The sequence below is a fragment of the Rhopalosiphum padi genome, chromosome 3 (assembly GCF_020882245.1).
Source record: "Rhopalosiphum padi isolate XX-2018 chromosome 3, ASM2088224v1, whole genome shotgun sequence".
Lineage (NCBI taxonomy): Eukaryota > Metazoa > Arthropoda > Insecta > Hemiptera > Aphididae > Rhopalosiphum > Rhopalosiphum padi.
Window position 1 is genome coordinate 45,383,537 of NC_083599.1, and position 22,071 is coordinate 45,405,607.

The following is a 22,071-nucleotide window of genomic DNA, read 5'->3' on the forward strand; positions in this document are numbered from 1 at the left end:
AGGAGTTATGGACAGCAATAGCTACACCACCATAGCCATCAGAGCGGTCGGATCTATAGATTTTGAACTGTGGCATTGTAAGGGCACGCGAAGGTAAAAGCCAGGTTTCAGAGAGAAGTGCAATTGAGCATTTATGATCGGATAGGAGCTGTTGTAATGATGGGAGACGTGCAGGGAGACTTCTCACATTCCACTGAATAATGTTAGTGTAATTGTTGGAGATATTCTGGTTTTTATATTTTTGTAAAAATGCCATGGTAATTTTAAATTATTTTGTTATTGTAATATGTTAGTTTTTGAGTCAAATATATTTAGTATTTTCTTAAACTGTGGTGAGAACATTTGGTGTATAATACAAGACTAATCAGAAGTGAAATTAGAATCTGGAATATTAAGGAGTGAATTTAGAGAAGATTCAATTAGGGACTGAAGAGAGGCGGGTGAGAAAGGGGAAAATAGGGAGGAGGAATTTATAAGAGATTCAGAGAGCTTAAGAGAAAGAGAATGGATCCAAGATAGATCAGCAGAGTTATCGTCTTCGGTAAGGCTTTGATTAGGGAGATTGGTTAAACAGCAACCATTAGGTGAAGAAAAATGAGGTTCAACTGGTAAATTTAATTTGTCTTTATTAATCGGGGAGCGAGATTTTTGTTTTGTCTTCCTAGAATTGAAATAATGATGGTGATTATTTAGCCTGGGGAAGTTTTCTTCCTCTAGGGAGATATTTGGTTTTGATATTTCAGAAATTGGAGGCTGGCTCTTAACAACATCGGAAAAAGAAAAAGCAGTAGTGTAACAATTATTTTTTTTAAAAATTAAGGCATCCTTATAGGAAATATTTTCGGTGGCTATGATGTGTTTAATTTCTTTTTGAGTAGACCATTCACGGCAACTACGATCAGTGGCTAAGTGAGGTTGCTTACAGAAGAGACATACAGGATCAGTGGCTTGAGTGCGTGGGCATGAATCAACCGAATGATTGTTTTCACCGCAGTGACTGCACCTGGGACAGCTACGACAATATTTTTGTGTATGTCCAAAACGTAGACAACGATTACATTGAACGGGAGACCGGACACTGGGCTTGACATCAAAAATCATATTAAATACAGGGATTATGGATGGTTATTTTCGAAGCGGCGAATTTAAGTTCAACTATACGGGTTTGAACGATTTTATCATCTTTTTTAATACTGATGCGTTTGAATGCATCAATCTTGACTGAGGATCGGACGCTTTCGAAAAATGCAACTTCTGAGACTGCAGTGTCTAATTTTATTATTCCGTAAGAAAAAATTAGCGTAGAAGGTATAATTGCATTAAAGTTATTCTCATTTAAGATGTTTGAATTCAAGCAGCAATTACCATTAAAAATTGTGTCGAAAGAAATTTTTATTTTTTTTGAACCCGCAGGTTTAATATTAGTAATACCAGAGAAATTGTTAGAGAAAAATTTAGCGGCCTTAATAGGAGGCCAGTTTCCTAAATTTATATTAGCGTCCGTACTTTCAACGAAAATGGTTATAGGCCCGATATAATTTGGCGCAAACGACTTTTGTAATAAGTTGATATGTTTATTAGTGTTGGACATATCGTTGTTGGTAGGGAAGGTAGATTGAATAGAAGTAGCATTGAGTGAAGAAGACGTAGAACCAGTATCGAACTCATTAGAACGATCATTAACGATCACATCCATATCGATAGCCGTAGACCCAGGCGTAATTGCGGTTTGTGTAGATAAAGAGCTATAATTAAATGCGGAGCTAGATACATCTAGTCGGCGGGTTGTCAATTTGTTGAAAACTTGGTGAAACTGGACAAGAAGAATTTTTGATTGGCTTACCATTTTTGCCCACTACCTGGTAACCGGGGCCGGCAGTGTTTTTGACTTGTTGATTTTTAAGCTTGTTTGAAATCTGATTTTGGCCGGCACGATTTGTGCCGCCCGATGACGACGGCATAATTAACGCACAACTAAAATAAGAGCGATAATACGCAACGAGATAATATAGGTAGTACGACACAAAGAAAACACGTCTGAACGCTAAGACTGCGAGGAGACAACTGACAAAATGAATTATTTAACACTATTAAAATATAAATTATTTTGGCATAGGTACTTTCAGTTTTTTGTTGTTGTATAATCTATTTCTCACACATTTGATTAAATGTGGAGTGTCTGAAAAAGCAAAGACTTTTCTGCAACTTTCTGTTTTCATCTACAAAGTGTTCTGTATAAAATGTAGAAGAGTTTAATTTTCCACTAATACCAAGTTATGTCCATACACATCTGTTTGTTTGAGCTCCATCTGATACAAAACCATGGGCGTAAGCACCTGACTTTTCTATCAATAACACTGCTTTAATTATTAATTTTATAAGTGTTAATCCATTTACAGGTCCTCTCGATGCAAATACTCCATTTAGTTGCGTATACGAATCAGCAAGAGGTTGGAACATGAAGACTAATCCATGAGTAGCTTTTGAATTGATATATACTGCTTTTGGAAGATTATCCCATTCTTCACTGTCTTTGTCAAAATCGATTAAACCGGTATAACTCAATGTTTTAGAATTGACAGAAATGCTTTCCCTCAATGATATTTCATCAAAGATGAGAAGTCCATGTTTTTGGAAATTATTTTTAGCAGACAAATGTTTCTTAAACAATTCAAAAAAACATTTATCAAATCCACACGTTGTGGGAATTTGTGCTAAATATTTTCTTATTGTCCTGACACAAGGTAATTGGATTGGCATACTCTGTCACCAATAAATAATTTTTTGTTTGTTTTTGATGTCCAACTTTCAATGCGATTTTTAGTGACACGAAATGTAGGTACATTCGAAGTAGAACAATCGCAAAATGAACATCGTTTTGGCATTGTTACAACTTATAAGTTTATGATCACAGTAGAAAAAATAATTATGTATGAAGGTATAAAATAATGGACGACTCGAATCTTGATTAATGTACTCAAGCCTCAATAGTATATATTGCAGTGACATAGATATATCTCGGAATTTTCTCCCCCCTTGACCCACCTTTTTTTAACTAATTTTTTATGGTTATAGTTGTGCTTTTTTTCTATTTAACACTCTATGTCTCAAGTCTCTATCATTAGGTAATATAATTTGGAGCCGTTTGGCATCGACAATTTCAATTTTATCTCCTAAATAAACTACCAAGTTTCACGAAAGAGCGCGCCACTCGACGGGATCCTGGACACTAAAGGCACATAATAAGTTCACGAGTCGCCAGACCTAATAGGAACATTGTCATTTTATTTTATTACCTACAAAGCGTGTCGTAAGCATTTAAAGTTTCTTATTTTGTTTTATTATTTTCTTATTCTATTAAAAAATGCTAGAATTAATTAAAAGCCAAAAAGGCAATAATTTATTAGTGTTTGAAAAATTATTAAAATATGCACAAAAAAACGAAAATATGCATAACATTTTTAATTATAAATTAAAATGAAAAAATAAAAATAAAAATAATATAATATAATACAATTTATAAACAACGTTAAAATTAGAATCTAATCGACGATTTCTTACTTCAACGTTTGTATATGTAAAAAATTATAATTTTTTGTGAATATTGGGACACTTAGATTTAATTTTCATTTATTTTTCTTACCTGTTTATTTGTTGCATTGGATCACTAGAGCTTTTAAGATTGTCAACGTGTAATCGACAACGATTGTACGAGAGGATATTTTTATATTTTTATTTAAGTATAATATTTGATTAAAATATTTAATTTTTTTTTTTTTTTTTTTTTTTTTTTTTTTAAAAGAAACTTTGTAAACAATTAGCTTCGACAATTATGATTATAAATATTACATAGAAAACAATATTAACAACAAAAATAATATTACAATAAATTAAATTTTTAAACCAGTCTGGTTGATGAAGGATATAAGTGAGGTAATAATTGGTACATTTGGTGAAGAGAGAATGGATTGAGTGTCGAGTTTGACATTAAAGGAGTGGATTAGGGTGAAGAGGGTATTGCGTTGGGGAACCAGAGAGGGACAGTGAAAAAGTATATGTGAGATATCGCAAATCATGGGATCGTGAACGTGGAACATACATAAAGGAGAGTCATTGAGAGAAAGTTTATAAGAGTGAGAAGGTAGTAAGGTGTGTCCAAATCTTAGACGTGAAAAAGAGGTAATTATTTTACGATTTAATTTGAGGTTGTGAAACCAAGGGTGAGAGGGGATTTAATTTAAGTATAATCTTTAAATTATTAACTAAATGTACATTTTTATGCACGAAAAAACGTTTAATATGCTATTCTTAAAAAATTTACACAAATAAAAAAAAACGGATTTATAGCTCACCTAGCTCCTATAAATAGAAAGCATAGACAAAAATATTCAAGTTCCTATAACTTCTCATCCCTACTGACAACTTACTTCTTTCATCTTTTTCTTTACTGGAAGCTCATTCCAATCGCTATACATTGTATTGCAGATCGAAGTCCAAGCCAAAGCTTTAAAATGTTTATTATGATAATCGCTATCACCGATATTCCATAAACATGGTTTTGATTCTACTTCAACTATGAGTTTTTCGTAATCGAACATTTTTATTAAATATATTTATTTTTTAACATAAAAATAAAATAAAAATGTTCGGCGCATACGACACTGCCGGATCGTGTGGTCGAACTATATTAAAATAATGTATACTTGGAGTTTGTCCGGTGTTGGCGATCCGGTATCACCACAACATGTTGCGGTAAAGACCTGCCGAAACCGGTGAAAACGTGTCGTGTAGATCAAAATTAAATCAATAACTTCATATAATGTATTTTAAAACTAATTCCACCGGATCCGGTGTCGCCGTATCATGCCGGATCCGGCAGGAATGCATCGTGTGGCCCGGCACTAAGGAAGTGCAATATTTGCTAGGCCAGGCCTAGTCATTGACAGCGCTGCATTCAGCCACACTAATAACATTGAAATTCTAACCATTGAAATCAAAAAATGTACAATTACATAGATATACAAGCTGATTTCACCTTTGAAAAACCATCTAATTTTGAAAATAGCTCCACAAAAATAGTAGCTGGAGATTTCAATAGTCACAGCCCTACCTGGGGATACTCAGAAACTGATATCAAAACGGTGAAAAGGTGCAAGAATGGGCTGAAACTGAGCTACTTGACTTAATTCACGACCCAAAGCTTCCTTATTCATTTAATAGTGGGCGTTGGAAAAGAGGATACAACCAGGACCTAATCTTTGCAAGTAGTTACATAAGCTAACAATGTCTCAAGGATGTATGTACTCCTATACCAAAAACACAACACAGAGCACTATAATTACAAATAAACGAAGTAATTAGGTCTGAAACCATTCCGTTCAAAAGGAGATTTAATTACAAAAATGCTAACTGGGAAAATTACAGAGAGGCTATTGATAAAGAAATTAAGAACCTAGAACCAACACCAGAAAACTACGAAATATTTGCGAATAAAGTAAGAAAAATATCTAAACAACACATACCACGCGGCTACAGGGAAAAGTACATACCAGGTCTAAGTAAAGAGACTGGAAAGCTGATAGAAATATATCAAGATTTGTTTAAAAACGATCCATTTAGTGATGACACTATTACGGGCATTACGGCAGGAGAAAATCTTACTATACAGCTTGAAGAATCAAAAACAGAAAGTGGCATAATCTCATTGAAAATGCTGACATAACCAGAAATAATAAGAAAGCCTGGCGCCTAATAAAAAAGCTCAGTGGAGATCCAACTGCCCACAGAACCTGTATAAATGTCACTGCTAATCAGATAGCCTTAAAATTACTTATGAATGGTAAACCCAGAAGGAAAATTAAGAGGGATAAAATCATAAGAGACAAAAACAACGAATCCCACATCTTTCACCACGATTTCCAAATAAATAAATTCATCACTAGCCTGAAAGAAATAAAGAATGGGAAAGCGGCTGGGTACGACGAAATTACAATAGAACAAATTAAACACTTTGGGCCAGGAGCGAGTCGATGGCTACTCCAACTACTAAATACATGTCTCCATAGGAAACGTATACCCAAAAGTTGGAGTAAGTCTAAAGTAATAGCCCTTCCCAAAACAGGAAAAGACCTAAGTGATCCAAAAAGCTATCGACCAATATCATTGTTATGTCACACCTATAAATTATATGAGAGAATGGTCATGAACTGCATTAAAACCACGATTAAAGATATAATGGTTGCCCGACGGGCGATGTCACAAGCGATATCACATGGCAATTGATATTACTTTCAGAATCAGCTGCTGAACTAACTTAGTGCGCTCTCTATCCGTGATAATAATGTTTTATTTAAATATTATGTAAAAATATATTCCTGCCTAATTTAAACTTTATAAGCAGTAAGCACACAACTACCATAACTATTGATTAAAATCACGATTAAAGGTATAATTAGTTGTGAACCTTTGCGTGAGGGGGGGGGGGATAATATAAATGTATATTTTAATTTTTAATTGTGATTATTATTTTTATAATTTTAAAAATAATTATTTCATGCACATTTTTTTAAAGTATTTTTACATTATAATAGGTACCTATTGTGTTTACAAAGAAAATAATGAAGTGTTGTTTATCTTTCTGCTCTTATAAAGGTTTAAACCCCAGTACGTTTGGAGTACCTAAGGAAATTTCCTTGAAGGTTAAATGGGAGAAAGCTTTAGGCGTTACATTAAGAGACAAATCTAGAATGTGTCAATACTATTTTAAAAATGAAGAAATATTACACACATGGGTATCTGAACAAGGAGTCAGCAAATATACAGTAATAGTTTTATTGATTTATTATATTGTATAGATCACAGAAAATTTAATTTTCTTTAATTTTCTTATTACAAAGCTAATTACACTGTAAAAAATTTCAAAATGATTTCAAAATGATTTGTTTAAAGCACCCAAAGCTTTGTATAGGCGCAGTACCAATTAAGTTTGAGTTACCCGACATTACATATACACCACCAATATTAATAGTAATGATTATTTTGAATAAAATATAATAATTTATTTTAATTTTAATTTAGTATACATATTTTATTGTTTAAAAACTGTTTAAGAATTTTAAACCAAATGTAGACAATGTAGTACCACCCGATACAAATAGCAAATACGAAAATGGAATAATTGATTCAAGGATTGATTCCATGTTACCTACAGTGAGTTTGTTTTTGTAATTACAAAACTATAAGTATTATTTATAATTATGACCATTTCTTTAAAATAATAAAAAGTGTGTATCTACATTTTAAATAATCAATTTAGACATTTGATATAATTTCAAATATTAAAAAAGACCATTGTTATGATTTATCTGATTTGTATAAAAAAAACACCCAATTGAGAATACTTCATAAAATAATAATTTATTACCATCACCAAAACGAATTAAGGTTGGTATAATATTTTACTTATATTTTTAAAACATAAACACAATATTCATAAATTATTGTCATTTAATTATCAGTTTAAAATGTAAAAAATTCTACTTATTTTTTAGGTACAAGAAATTACTATATGTATTTCAAAGGATTTTAACTAAAATTAACTCATTAAATAAACTTCATAAATGGAACACTAATATTGGTTCCGCTGACAAAATAATGGTTATTTCTTTCCATAAACTTGGACCATTTAAAGAAAATTTTATAAGATCCATAGAAAAACAGATCATATTTAAAGAAAGTATATATTTATTTCACTCAAAACAATTATCAATTTTATTAAAAATTTTTATTTTTAACAAAATCTTAATTATTATTATATGTCTATGGGAAAAAAAGTAGATTTACCAGATATTGAATACTCTTTGGATACACAAATTCAAACTTACGAACACTTATAAGATATAATTAAAACTTTTGATCAAGTCTAAGTATGTCATGGTGCTATGTCCAGTTGTTTAAATGACATAAAATCCAGACAATCAATGTGTTGAATCATTTGGAATGTGGAGACATTTGAAATGCTGTACGCTTCTTACAAACAATACTGAACAAAGGTTAAAAAATACGAAAACAATTTCAAATATTATCATTTGCATATAATTATAACTTGCATTATTTTTAGGGATATGTGTGTGTGGCGTGGGCGTTTATATTACTCAGTAACAAAAAAAAAATTACGTGAGAAAAATAAAAAATGTACAAAATTTGTTGAAAAAAAAAATGTCTAGAGCAACTAAAAGGATTACTTTTCTTCGGAATGGACAAGCGATCAACAACCACCACCCCCTACAGCAAGCCGCGAAACTGCTGGAACGCAGCTAGCAGTTACTGCAGGCCGCGAACGCGGAGGCAGCCGCTCACGCGACTACGACGGCACGGGTGCACCGGATGTCCACGGCAGAGCTATGCCGGGACCGGGTACTGTGGGCAGCCTACACCCGCGGGTGCGACGACCGCACGGCGGTCTTCCGCACGGCGACCAACTTGGGTCCGACACCCGCGATAACCGACAGGTCCCGGAGCCCAAGACGGCCCGTACAGCTAGCTGGCACACCGCGACCGCCCCCGATGCCGCAGTCCACACGGTTGCTCCAACTACCCCCCCAACCACTCATGCCAGCACCGGTCCCACGAACAAGATCGTCCATACCACCAGCACCACCCACGACGAACAAAATGGACCAGAAAAGTGCCCAATGGCCATCGCCAGCGCCGAAACGAAATTCGAGGCAACGCCGGAACCAGGCTCGAATGCGGGAACACCGGAGAAAGAAAAAGACCGCCGAACCCACCACTTCCCAACAGTTCCGCCTGGAAAAACCGGCACTACCAACCATCCAACCGGCACCAGGCCCGAAGTCGCTGGAGGCAGCCAACACGCCTGTCCCCGAGGCCAAGGCACAGGCCACCGCCACCTCAATACCGGTAGATATGGAAATATCACTGGATGAGGAGGCGGAGCTGCTGTGTGGCATGGATGTTGGCCCCCCCAGATGACGTGGATATGGAAACTGTGTTCGATATCACCAGTCCCGACCCCACGACATGATCACCCAGACATTGGTAGACAGTCCGGAGCGTAATCGCTACACCCAGCCGGAATACACCCCCCCCCCTCCTGAAGCTGTCGACGCCAGCCACTGACACTCCCACACACCCACCGGAAGTTGCCGGACTACCGCTGTCACTGGTGCTTTGTGGGGGGGGAGGAGTATGACGCAGCCCCGCGCAACAACCGTTTGAATTCAAACGGTATTTGCGCGGAAAACCGCGCAATGACTTCTCTCTCTCTCAACCACTAGTCGACGGCGGACGACACCGACGCGTGACGAACCGCGTCGGAACATCGGACCCGACGCGACCGCGAACCGGCCCTAGGTAGTTAGTTCAATCCACCGCACCGTACGCGCATAGTGACGCATCGCCGTACCGTGCCCCCTTTTTGTTCCCAACTTCGTCAAACCAAGAGTGTCTTTTTTTTTGTTTTTTTTTTGTTTTTTGTTCTGAATATCGCTTCGAGACCAATAAAATATTATTTGCCCCGAAACCCTGGTGAGGTTTTTTTTTACCCGTATATATCTTTTCCCCTGTTGTTGAAGTGCACCGTCCACCAACTCCGACGCTACCTCATCACAACACCGTGACAATCACAGGTACGTGTCAGAATGATGTAGAAAATTGGGCTGAAGCCAATTGTTTTAACTTAATTTCTGACGCTAAACTCGCACCTTCTTTCGACAGTGGTAGATGGAAAAAGGGTTACAACCCTGATAACATTTTTTCTAGTGACAACATAGTTAGTCTATGTGTAAAAAATATACTAAAACCGATCCCACGAACACAGCACCGCCCATTATTATGTGTGATTAGAGCTGCGATAGCGACATCAAATATACAGTTTCGAAGACGTTTTAATTTTAAGAAAGCTAACTGGAAAGGATTTGTGTACGAAGTTGACGAAAAATTAAGACATATTACCCCTACTTTCCAAAACTATGAAACATTTATAGAAATAATAAAGAAATCATCAAGGAGATACATACCTATAGGATGTCGAACAGCTTTCATTCCAGGAATGAAAAAATCACTACAATCCAGATTACAAGAATATGAAAGAAAGTATAACGAAGACCCGTTCTTTGCAGAAACTATAGAGGTAGGAGATACATTATTACAAGAAATTACTGAGGAGAGAAGGAAGGAGTGGAGAATACAGTAGAAGAGTTGGATATGAAAACAAATCGCAATAAAGCATGGTGCCTTATTAGAAAACTCAATTGTGAAAAACGTAAGGAGCCGACATATACAAACGTAACCGCAAATGAGATTGCCAGTCAACTGCTTCTTAACTCAAAATCTGTAAAGTTAAAATCAAATAACAAGGGAAAAATAACAAGAGACGCGTGTCACGAGACCAGCCTCTTTGATGCCCACTACACAATCGAAGAATTAAATACTGGCATAAAAATCATGAAAAAATGAAAAGCAGCAGGAGTTGATGATATTCGCACAGAACAAATAAAAAATATTGGACCCCGAGCACAAGAATGGCTCCTAAGAATGTATAATCATTGTATTCATCAAATGCGAATTCCCAAAATGTGGCACAAGACCCATATTATTGCATTACTAAAGTCACCAACAGATGCGAAAAATTTCAGACCCATCGCTCTTCTATGCCACACGTACAAACTACTGGAAAGAATGATACTAAACAGAGTCATGCCCACAATAAACAAGAAATTGATTAGCGAACAAGCCGGCTTCCGACCTGGAGAGAGTTGCACAAGCCAGGTATTGCATCTTACACAACATATAGAGGACGGGTTTGAAACGAAAAAAATCACAGGAGCTGTTTTTGTAGATCTGAGTGCAGCTTATGACACAATTCATCTTAGGAAACTGAAACGAAAAGTTTACGAACTATCTTTAGACATAAAATTCACCAGAATTATCGAAATGCTCCTAAACAAAAGACGTTTCTATGTTAGCTTACAAGGCAAGAAGAGTAGATGGCGAAAACAGCGCAGTGGCCTGCCACAAGGCAGCGTGTTAGCACCAACCCTTTTCAACATTTACATAAATGACCAGCCAACGAATCTAAACACAAAACATTTCCTGTATGCAGATGATTTAGCGATTACCTTTCAAAAAGACATGTTTGAAGAAGTTGAAAAGACTCTGACACTTGCCCTGAAAGAGATGTCTACAATCTACATACTACAAAGAAAACCATTTAAGAGCAAATCCCAATAAAACGCAAACGTGTTCTTTTCACTTAAGAAACAGAAATGCAAACAGAGAACTAAAAATTAATTGGGAAGATAAGTATCTGGAGCACACCAAGCACCCAAAGTACCTGGGGGTGACGCTGGATAGATCTTTAACTTTTAAAAAACACTGCGAGAACACCCGAGCCAAAGTCAATACCAGGAACAACATATTACGGAAACTTGTCAACTCCAAATGGGGTGCAGACGCAAACACCCTGAGAATTTCAGCAATAGCACTAAGCTACTCAGCTGCCGAATATGCATGCCCAGTTTGGAAATCATCAGCACATGCGAAAAATATCGATATAGCTCTCAAAGAGTCTTGCAGAATTATAACAGGATGCCTCAGACCAATAGAGGTACATAAACTTCATACCCTAAGTGGCATAGCTACTCCAGACATACGTAGAACAACGATAACTGAAACTGAAAGATACAAATGTAATCAAGACCCAAGGCACCCTTTACACGGGTATGCAGCTTCGGCAAAACAACCGATATACGGCGTATTTGGTGGAATATTAAATTCTTTCGCGATGTCTTGTTTTTTCCGGTTACCCTTTTCCACCAATTGTATCACATGCACTTTGTCAGCTATAGTTAAATGATTTAATTTTCGTTTTTGAGACATTTTTAAAAACATACAAAAATACGAACAATAGACACAACTGATAGACACATATTAACCATAGATAGTATGTACATACTTATTACTTACTGTTATTGTGCATGCGCTAATAATCAGTTTCTATCGATTCATTTTATCCTAAAGTAGATAAAACAAAATATTACGAAATACCCAGATACCCAGATATAATATACTTCGACTAAGCTATTTATTATAATTTTATATTCGAGTTAACAAGACTTATAATACATTGAGTGTTATGAGAATCTCTAGGGGAATAAAATAAAAATCGAGTTGTCAAGTTTTTCGAGTTATCGCGACTCGACTGTATATATTTAGTGTTATATTTTTTTAAAAATTGTCAAAACTATTCCTAGATTATTTTTACAGATTTTAAATGAATTATTTGAATAGTTAAGTACTTGGGAAAACAATTTGACCAACAAAATTATTCAAAAACATGATTTTTTAACTAAAACAACAGCAGATGGTCTCAAAATCACATAAAAATCAATAATAGATTTGGTTAATTATTTGTTAGATGAAAAACAATTTGCATATGTTTTGACGGCTAAGTTTAATCAAAATTGTTTGGAAGTAATTTACAACCATAAATATTAAATACTTTTAATTAGTGCCAATTCATTCAAAATAATAATCTAATAAATTTAATTTAAATTTAAATTGCATTATAGCAATTTTTTGGGATAATACGGCAAGTGTCTGGTTCGAATGATCATCCTTCTTGTCTTACATTTTTGCAATTGAACAGGATGCTTTCAGTTCATTCTTTGATTAAAGTATTAAACCCCCTAGAAGTGGCAATTGTAAAATATTTGAAGGTAAGTTTTAAATTATTGTTTGAATTTGTACTTCTACTTACATTACCCTTATGGCCCTAGGTTTTATTATGAATTTTACTATTGGATTATAATTGTCAGATAATATTCCAGTTATAACTATTGGAGATTTAAAGGACATAATCAAAGGAACTGCTAATTCTACAGGTAGAATTGAAAAGATTGAGAAATTAAAAGAAAAAATTAATAATATTGTTGATGAAGAATGCTGGGATGTAGATGATATATTCTTAGAGCATAATTATTCAGATTCTACAGTTTTTGATTGTATAGTATATTATTTAGCTGGGTAAATAGAAAAAGTAGTTATTTTTGTGATACTATAAGTATAATAACTTTTTTCAATTAACAGATATATAGTAAAACGTTTGGTAAAAAAACCAAATGTGTACAAATGGTTTAAATGGTTAAAATGTGTTTAATAAACACAACTAAGCATGGATCATCAGCAGACTTGGTTGTTGCAAAAAGTAGAGGTTATCTAACTCGGGGGTGGCCAACTTTAATAGACTTGCGATCGACCTCCAAGATTTTCTTGGTTGTCGCGATCGACCAAAAAAAAAGGTTGTCAATGTGTGTTACAGTTCTTTTATTAATAAATAAAAGGTAATTATACATTGAAATAACTTATTTTTTTATATTCTTAAATTATTCCTGTAAGTTACACATATTAAATAATAACAACATTAAAAACTAGTAAAGAAAACAAATTTTAATATTTTAATTATAATAAACAACTTTTTAAGATCAGATGATAAGTACACCATGATACTTTATTCTAAATTAGAATTTTAAAAAAATTATTTGTTCCACTCTTGCTAGTTAATCTGTTACGTTTTTCAGTTACAACTTGTCCACTTTTTGAAAAGATACGTTCACTCGGTACAGATGTACATTGAATACAAAAATGACGTTTCATTATTTCAAATAAAGAAGGATAAACATTTTTATTTTCATTCCACCATTTTAACGGATCATTAGTCCTTGCTATAATAGGTTCTTGAAGATACTTATCCACTTCAATAATTATCAGTGCCTTTGGATCTTGAGATTGAACTATCAGTAACTTCCAAATCAAAATCATTCTAAATCGAATCTTCTTTATCAATGCTACTTGTTGGGATTAAGTTAGTCGATAAGTTACTTTGCTGTACATTTTTTCCCATTATTATGTTTTTTCCTTTGTTGATAATAGATTTTTTGACCTCTTGAAAAGCAATATGATTTTTAAACCCATATTTTTTGAAGCGAGGGTCCAAAAATGTTGCTTCAGCCATCAATATATTTTTTTCATAGTCACCAAATCTCGTATCAATTTCTAATTTTAGTGAACTTATGAATAATTTAAGTTTTGGAATTGGCTGTTGTTTTAATGCATATTGTATTGACAATAGCGAACATAAAACGTCGAACTACTAAGACTGCAATGACCACAGTCTTAGAAGATAAGGTCCGACGACTGTTCCTCTCCCGCCCATTAACCAGTATCCGCTTGTTGAGGCAGTTTTAGTTCCTATTTAACTCACTAGCGCTGCAGGTTATACTTATTTGAGGTTATGTATTTAATTATTAAAAACGATCATGTCATGGTCGGGCCGGCAGGCGGCATGCCGTAGTGCTAATAGTAAATAATAGTCGATCTACGTCTAATGTCTATGAACAGTATGAACCGACCAGTTTACTGTGAAATGTAATAATTTATTAAAGACATTTTAATAATTAATATATTGAATAACGTGAACATTTGAAAACATTAAAATATAAAATAATAAAATATGCCATAAATACTGATACAGTTGTTTCTTATTATATAATTTTAAATAGGTACGTATTTGCACCACCCATTATGGTGTTTTAAGTTTTACAGAACTTCGCAACTTTTTTTTTATTACTGTTTTCTGTTTTTTTATTTTTATTTTCCTGGTATGTGAATTGCCTCATTCTCATTCTCACGTAATAAATAACAGCAAATGATATAATATTTTCTCCATGAGTGACACAAGGGAAATTTGTTATGTGCTTTTCATTGATCATATCATCAATTATTAGATCAAAAAAGTGAGTTGACGAACAATGTTTCATAAAACTTTTTTCAATTTTCTGAATAAAATTGAAAAAAAATATATTTGGATGAATTAATCGCCCTTTGGTTTTCATATTGACCAGTGTCGCAGACAATTGCTGAGAATAAACCTGCGGAGTGGCAAAAGCTGACTTAAAAATTATACATTTCAACATAAGTTTTGCTAACTCTGTGCCGACTACAGGTCCTTTAGATGCAAATACGGCTACAGGTTGAGAATAAGTGGCTACAAGTGGCTGGAACATAAATACTAAGCAACTTGTTGCCTTTTCATTTATATCACTTGCTTTATAATCATCACCAAAATCTACAAGGCCTTTATAAGTAAGACTTTTGGAGCATACAGTTAATGCTTCTCTTACTGATATCTCATCTACAAGAATAATGCCATGTTTTTGCATGGTGGATTTATTTTCTAGGTGTTTTTTAAATAGAGCAAAAAATTGTTTATCAAATCCACAAGATGTATCTATTAAAGAGAGATAACGCCTAATAGTACTAACATTAGGCAATGGCATTATATTGTTCTTCAAGCAAAAATTGTAACCACTTGGGGATCGAATATGAAACAACATACATAGTATTAACCATTCATCAGAATATCGTCTACCTTTAGAGTTATTAACCTAGTTTACAAAACAAAAAAATAAAATAAAATAATAATATTCTGATAATATTTTAAATTAACATATTACTTTTGCTGCTGACAATATTTCTTGAACAATTATCTTTTGATTTACAGGGCAGTTAATTTCAATCAGTTTCTCTTCAATAGATTTTTGAGAAATATTACTATACTCAGATTGAAGGTTAAGTAAATTTTTTTTTAATGAACTAACTTGTTTTTCAAAATGATTCTTTTGTCTTCTGAGAACATTGTTTCTTTTTTGTAAAATTATCAATTTTTTTCTACTTTTTGGTATAGTTTTTAGGGAAATTCGTTTAGGAGATGATAGTAAGGTAGATTGAATTTGTTTTTGCTTTACATTTCGTATGGTTCTTGCACAGTACAAACAATGTAAATTATTTGAAATTAAGAACAAACATTCTTTATGTCGTTTCATTTGCATGGTATCAATTACAATATTTTCAGAAACATAAAAAAATGATTCATATCTATAATTGTGAAAAAAATAATTGAAATTATTTTATTTTTATTATTCTTAACTATTTTATTTGTTACTTTTTTGAGTTTATTAAATCCAATCCTTTACAAATTTTGAATAAAGCCATTTCTTTAATTAAACTTTTTAACTGATCTATACTTTCAAGATTAGTATTGGCATTTACTAATTTATCATTGCATATATTTTTCCCCAAAATATTGCAAGTTATTTTTGAACTTTGGCTTATAATTATACTTTTCCGTAAAAAGGAATTTAACATGCCTTCATTTTCTACAAAAATAATTTCAGATATACCAAAGTACTTCTTTTCATAAGAAAAATATTTGTGCCAGTTAGGAGGTAGCTGCAAGTCTAAAGTATTTAATTCATTAAATGAAATTGAATTACTTTGCTCTTTTATAGTTGTTGACATATTCTATAAACAAATTTTAAACTTAAGATAGTAATTATTTATACACAAATAATTGATGCCAAGTCATGTTCGATTAAATAAACTGTTAGGTCTTTAATATTATGCAACACAGATGTTGAATTATTAACACAAAGAAAATTTCTTAAACACAAAAGTTGATTTGTAATATCTGAACTTAACTCATTCTTGTACTTTATGTGTAAGTCGTAGGACGCTTTAATTATAATTGGTTCCTCTATTGTAGTAAGATTTATTAGTTTTAAAAAAGAAAACTCATCACTTATTGTTTTAAGACCTTTAAACCTTTCTTTAAGCTCAAACAATGCCGTGTCCAGTGCGGGATAAAATACTTTAACTTTAAAATTGTCCTCAGTTATAGAAAGTCTTCGGTCACTATCAACTTCTTCGTGATACCTAACGGCAAATCTTTCACGTTTACAATTGAAGTTGAAAGGTATTTTCCATGAAACACAAAGATTTTTGGCATCTTCTACTATATTATTATAATTAGCTGGTAAATTAGTTAAATCTTCAATGGCACTATCAAGTTGAACAACAGCAAATTCTATGTTGAAATTCATTAACTGGAGAGTTTTAGACACTACATTTAATGATCGTAATATTCGTTCCCAAAAACATAAAATTAATACAAACTCAGCTGATTCGAGCTTCTTTTTCAAGGAACCACCTAAATTTGTTTCATCAGATTTGTGAGACGTAAGTAGAATATGAGTAAGTGCTTTGATTATGTCCAAATAACGTTCCTTTAATGCGAATACAGAGTCGTGGCGTGCTTCCCATCGTGTTGGGCAAACTTTCTTTAAGGTTTTCTTTTGTATTTTTCTTTTGTATTTTTCTTTTGTATTTTTCTTTAACGTATAACTTGTAACGTTAAAAAAAAAAATTATACTTTATACATGCAGACGCGGAATCGTGATAAACTTACATTGCCCATAAACAATTAAGCACTGTACACAATGCCCGGCTCTTGTATAACAATGACCAGGCAATGTACCAAAATTAAAAGCCGATTCAGTTTTGCCCAAATATGACGAACATTGTGCACAATGCCCGAATTATACACTTTGAGTTTTGACCATAACATATATATTAATTTAACATTTATTGCATACACATATACACATTTTTTTCTTATTATTATTATAGTACTCATATCGCTATTGTTTGTCCTGGCTTATTTATGATGGCGGGACTGATATACAGCTTGATATTCTTCACGTTGTATGTTACTAGACCTTTTTTTTCTTGTACGATGACGGTATTATTATCCCGGACCTCACATATTGGATACGCCCCGCGATATAACAAGAATAGTTTTTTTATTTCTTTGTCTTCTGCCGACGACAGTCTATGCTCTTTAACTAATATGTGCTTCCCTTTGACATAACGTATGAATTTTTTTCCTTTATCTAAACATTTGGTACGTTGTAGCGCTGCTTTTTTTATTCGTTTTCTTGCTATTTGAATTAATACTTCGGTTTTAGCTTCTCCTAGTTCTTTTGGGAAATCAATAAACTTTTCTAATGTCAATGGGTTGCGTGGTTTTCCCATGAGCTCTTGAGGTGTATATCCAGTGATTGAGTGTGTCGTGTTGTTTATCCAAAATTCAATCTTTTTTAAATATTGTACCCAGTTGGTCTGTTTTTATGGCAGTAAGTTCGGAGTATTCGTCCAATTTCTCGGTTGGCCCTTTCGACAGGGTTCCCCTCCGGGTGATACTGTTTAACTGTTTGCTATGGAATTGTGTACCATTGTCCGTGAGAATTTTCTGGAATGGTCCACAGGATGGTATATAATGTTCTTCTATTCTCGTGATGAGAGACAAATTTAATTAGGAGTGCCTTTACAATCTATGAAGGAAGATGTTACAGCTAAGCAGCTTATATTGTTAATGCAGGTCCAACCATCAGTTATCAAAGAAATAGCAATCGAAGTTTGCACTTGATCTCTAAGATTTTCTAATGTACAATTGTATAATCTGAGAATTAAATTTTTAGAAATCGTTTGCCGGCATGGAAGCTGATACCCAAGATTTAGCATATCAATTAACTTTCTAACGGAATAGCTAATATTTATGAAACAACAGCATTGCACAATAAAAAATGCCAAGTTATGATACATAAAGTCTTTAATGTTTTTATCCTTACAAAATAATTAAGTAGGTATCATAATCATATACATAGATAATAAATTAATGTACAAATAATAATAACTGTATGAAATATATTATACATATATTTTATAAATTAGATATATAATCAGTTATTGGTTTTTAAATAATATTAGTTTTGTATAATTTCTCCTTATGTTTTTCCCTGTAATTTTTTGAGTATGTAATTTTACATAGTGATGCATCCTTAATTCTATATAATATTCTAATATAAGTTTAATTAATGTGTCCTATGGTTGTAAAAATGTCTTTAGTAAGAATATGATCCATCATTATTTGTGTGATGAATATTGATGAGTGTGTACTCAGCTCATTTAATGATTGTATACATAATTTTTTCTTTATATTTTTATCTGTCAATAAAAATTTTGTATTAAGTCTCGATTTGTATTCGGCAGTTAAACATATTTTATTTACATCAGATGATGAATTTATTAATTTACCCTTAGATTTTATTTTTAATAATAATGATGTACCAAAATCTATATATTGTAATAAAAGTAAGTCACATATTCCACAAAGATTTTTCTTTTTTTTAATTTTAGAAACAATAAAACCAGAAGTGTATTTAACAATATCAACCACATATTCATCCAGTGCTGGTAGTTGGTTATAATAATCATGGTCAACTTCATCAAATAAAACTAAGTTTTCATTGTTGTCTGTATGTACATCACAAATTGCATCTGCATCCTTTCTAATTGCAGTGCCTACAAACAAAATACTACAGGTATCGAGTACTGAACAATTTCTATATTCTGATGACTTTATTTCATCTCTTACTAAAGTCGTTTGTATGCTGTTCTAAACTGAACTGAATTTGGATTATTGTTGTACCCTCCACGACTTCGCATAGCACTAAAAAATACTTCCAAATGATCTTGGCTTAGTTTATATCCAAGTAAGTAACTCATATCATAACGCTTGACCACCTCAAACAAATTTATTAAGTTAGTGATGCATAAAAATCCAGTTTTCCTCTGACTTTTTAGTAAAAGTTCACCTTCAGGCTGACTTATACTTTTTTCATAACGAAGATTCTCAACATATGACTTGAATTTATCCAAAAATAGTTTTATACGTTATGTGTTATTGTTAATTGGAAGGTAATAATTTCCTTTGGCTAATTTATTGCGGCAATTTGTTATATCAAACGCATCATTGAAAACTTCACAAAATGTAGCTATTGGATTAGCTTCCGTTAATAAATTGAGATTTTCACAGAATTTCAAACTTGAGCTTACACTTGAGCTTAATGTTTGAGCTGCAAGGCGAAAATTCATTTAATTTTCGTGGTATTAGACATGGGCTTTTTTCAATTTATTAGCAGTATGTAAGCCTTTACAAGCCTATGTATTCATGTTCTGAATTTCTAATAAATCTACTATATGGCTCCATTTAATTTTTTTATTTTCATGATCAACAATGATTTTTTTGTTACTTAATGTGTTCCTTACTAGCTTGATCATATGTGCAGCATCCCAATATATATATATTGATTGATCAATCTCAAAACATTTGGGAATACATACCTGGGTTTTTTATCCATGGCTTAAAATTTGGAGAGTAATAATCAAAATTAGCGCCTTATGAGTTACACATTGTCATATTACAAGAGGCTCCATCAAATGTTATAGAGACATTTTGCTCCAGTATCATTAATTCTAAACATTTTTTTAACAAATTTCCTCTTTCAGGACCAGAAAAACTATGGATCAAGAAATAGCCTAAAAAAACATTCCAGTGACCATTTAAGCATACTGCAAAAAATACTAAAGCATTTGTAGCTTCTATAATTGTATTATGAACTATCATGAAATTTTTGAAATTTTTGTTTTCATATTGCAATATTTATCAAAAAGTTTTCCTCTGTTTGGTTACTATATTGCCCTTCTTTTCCATTGGTATAAAATAGGTTTCATTGCTTTTAGTTGAGAAAAGAATTTCAATATCTTATAAAAATATCATAAAAAAAATAATACAATATTATAAATAATTGCTACTAAAGTGTATGCTTTGCATGTTTATTTAAATATTACCTTTAACCAAATTTAAAAATGTTAATCATTTAATGCTTAGATCAACTTGATGTTTAAGCTCGTGGTTAATTATAACAGAAGTAATTTGTTTTCATAGAAAAATTTAAATTTTTATGCACATTATAATAATCTAAGATTATTAGTCCATCCTGATATTTATTTAAAATATCATTTTCACCTAAATATAAATATGTTGGAAAATGAGCAAGATTTTTTTCTATTAATTGATTTTTAAATAGAGTTAATTTTAATTTGAAAGCTTTGATGTAGGAATATGTACCTGAAATTAACGAATTTGCTCCTTGCAGTTTTAATTTTAACTCATTAAGGAGCTGAGTTATATCAACGAGAAAAGCTAGTTTCCATAGCCATGACAAATCAGCTAACTCAGTCACAACGCGGTTTTTTCTGTCATAAATATGTCGATTTCTGAAAAAAATCTTTTCAAGTCGTAACCTCGGCTGAGCCAACGAACTTCACAATGATAGGGAATATCTGGGTACTCGCTTTGAATTTCAGCAAGAAAGCTCTTAAACTGACGGTGACTGAGAGCACTTTTTCGAATATAATTTACATTCTGCACAACAACATTCATAACTCCAGATATTGGTGCATTTTTCCCACACAAAGCTTGCTGGTGTATAATGCTATGTATATTGGTGCTGCTGTACCAGTCTCCAATACAGCTTTACTAACATTTCCAACCAAACCTGTATGTGCTCCACACATATTGCGTCCACCGTCAGTAGTTACGCCTTTTAAAATGTTAAAATCAAGACCCAAAGCAAAAATAAAATCTTTTATCTTCGAAAAAATGTCATTACCAGTACATAAATCTTTCATTGAGTGGACGGCGGCCAATTCTTCGGTTATTTCAAAAGATTCATTGACTCCGCGAACGAATAAAAGCAACTGCGCTGAGTCTGAAGTGTCAGTAGATTCGTCCAAAGCAATTGAAAAATATTTAAAACTTTTAGCAGTATCTTTTAATTAGTGAATAATATCATTTCCGAGATCTGTGGTACGTCGCGCAATTGTATTCGCTGACAAGCTAATACCGGTGAATAAATTGATTTTATCTGGACAAATCTCTTCAACTGTCTTCAAAATTCACTCTTTTACAATTTGGCCATCAGTAAAAGGTTTTCCGGCTATCGTCAGAGTACGAACTACTTGAAAACTTGCTTTTACGAGAGATTCGTTTTGACATGATCGTTTTGTAAAAATTGACTGTTGAGCTAGTAAATTCTGTTTTAATATTTCAAACTTGTCTGATCGTAGTTTACCAGACAGCTCGTTATATGTAGATGCGTGCTTACTTTTATAATGTCTACCAATATTATATTCTTTCATAACAGCAACTTTTTCCTTGCAAATAACGCATAACGCAACATTGTTTTGTTCAATGAAGAAATAGTCATTATTTCACTTTTTGTTAAAAACACGGCACTCTGTATCAAC

General features: G+C 32.9%; 2 protein-coding genes across 2 annotated transcripts; one reads left to right on the plus strand and one right to left on the minus strand.

The window, feature by feature from the left end:
• Nucleotides 1–360: 360 nt before the first annotated feature.
• On the minus strand, nucleotides 361–1,696 carry LOC132925125 (uncharacterized). Its single transcript, XM_060989546.1, is given in 2 exon segments — nucleotides 361–1,125; nucleotides 1,127–1,696. Coding segments are annotated over 2 exon segments (1,335 nt in total).
• Nucleotides 1,697–8,385: 6,689 nt separating this feature from the next.
• Nucleotides 8,386–8,994, plus strand: LOC132925126 (uncharacterized). The gene has a single exon (XM_060989548.1). It carries the CDS (start codon nucleotides 8,386–8,388, stop codon nucleotides 8,992–8,994), a length of 609 nt encoding a protein of 202 aa, XP_060845531.1.
• The last annotated feature ends 13,077 nt before the right edge of the window (nucleotides 8,995–22,071 follow it).

What these genes read in the sequence shown, in the direction of transcription:
- LOC132925126 (XM_060989548.1), top strand. Translation starts at nt 8,386, where the DNA reads ATGTCCACGGCAGAGCTATGCCGGGACCGGGTACTGTGGGCAGCCTAC.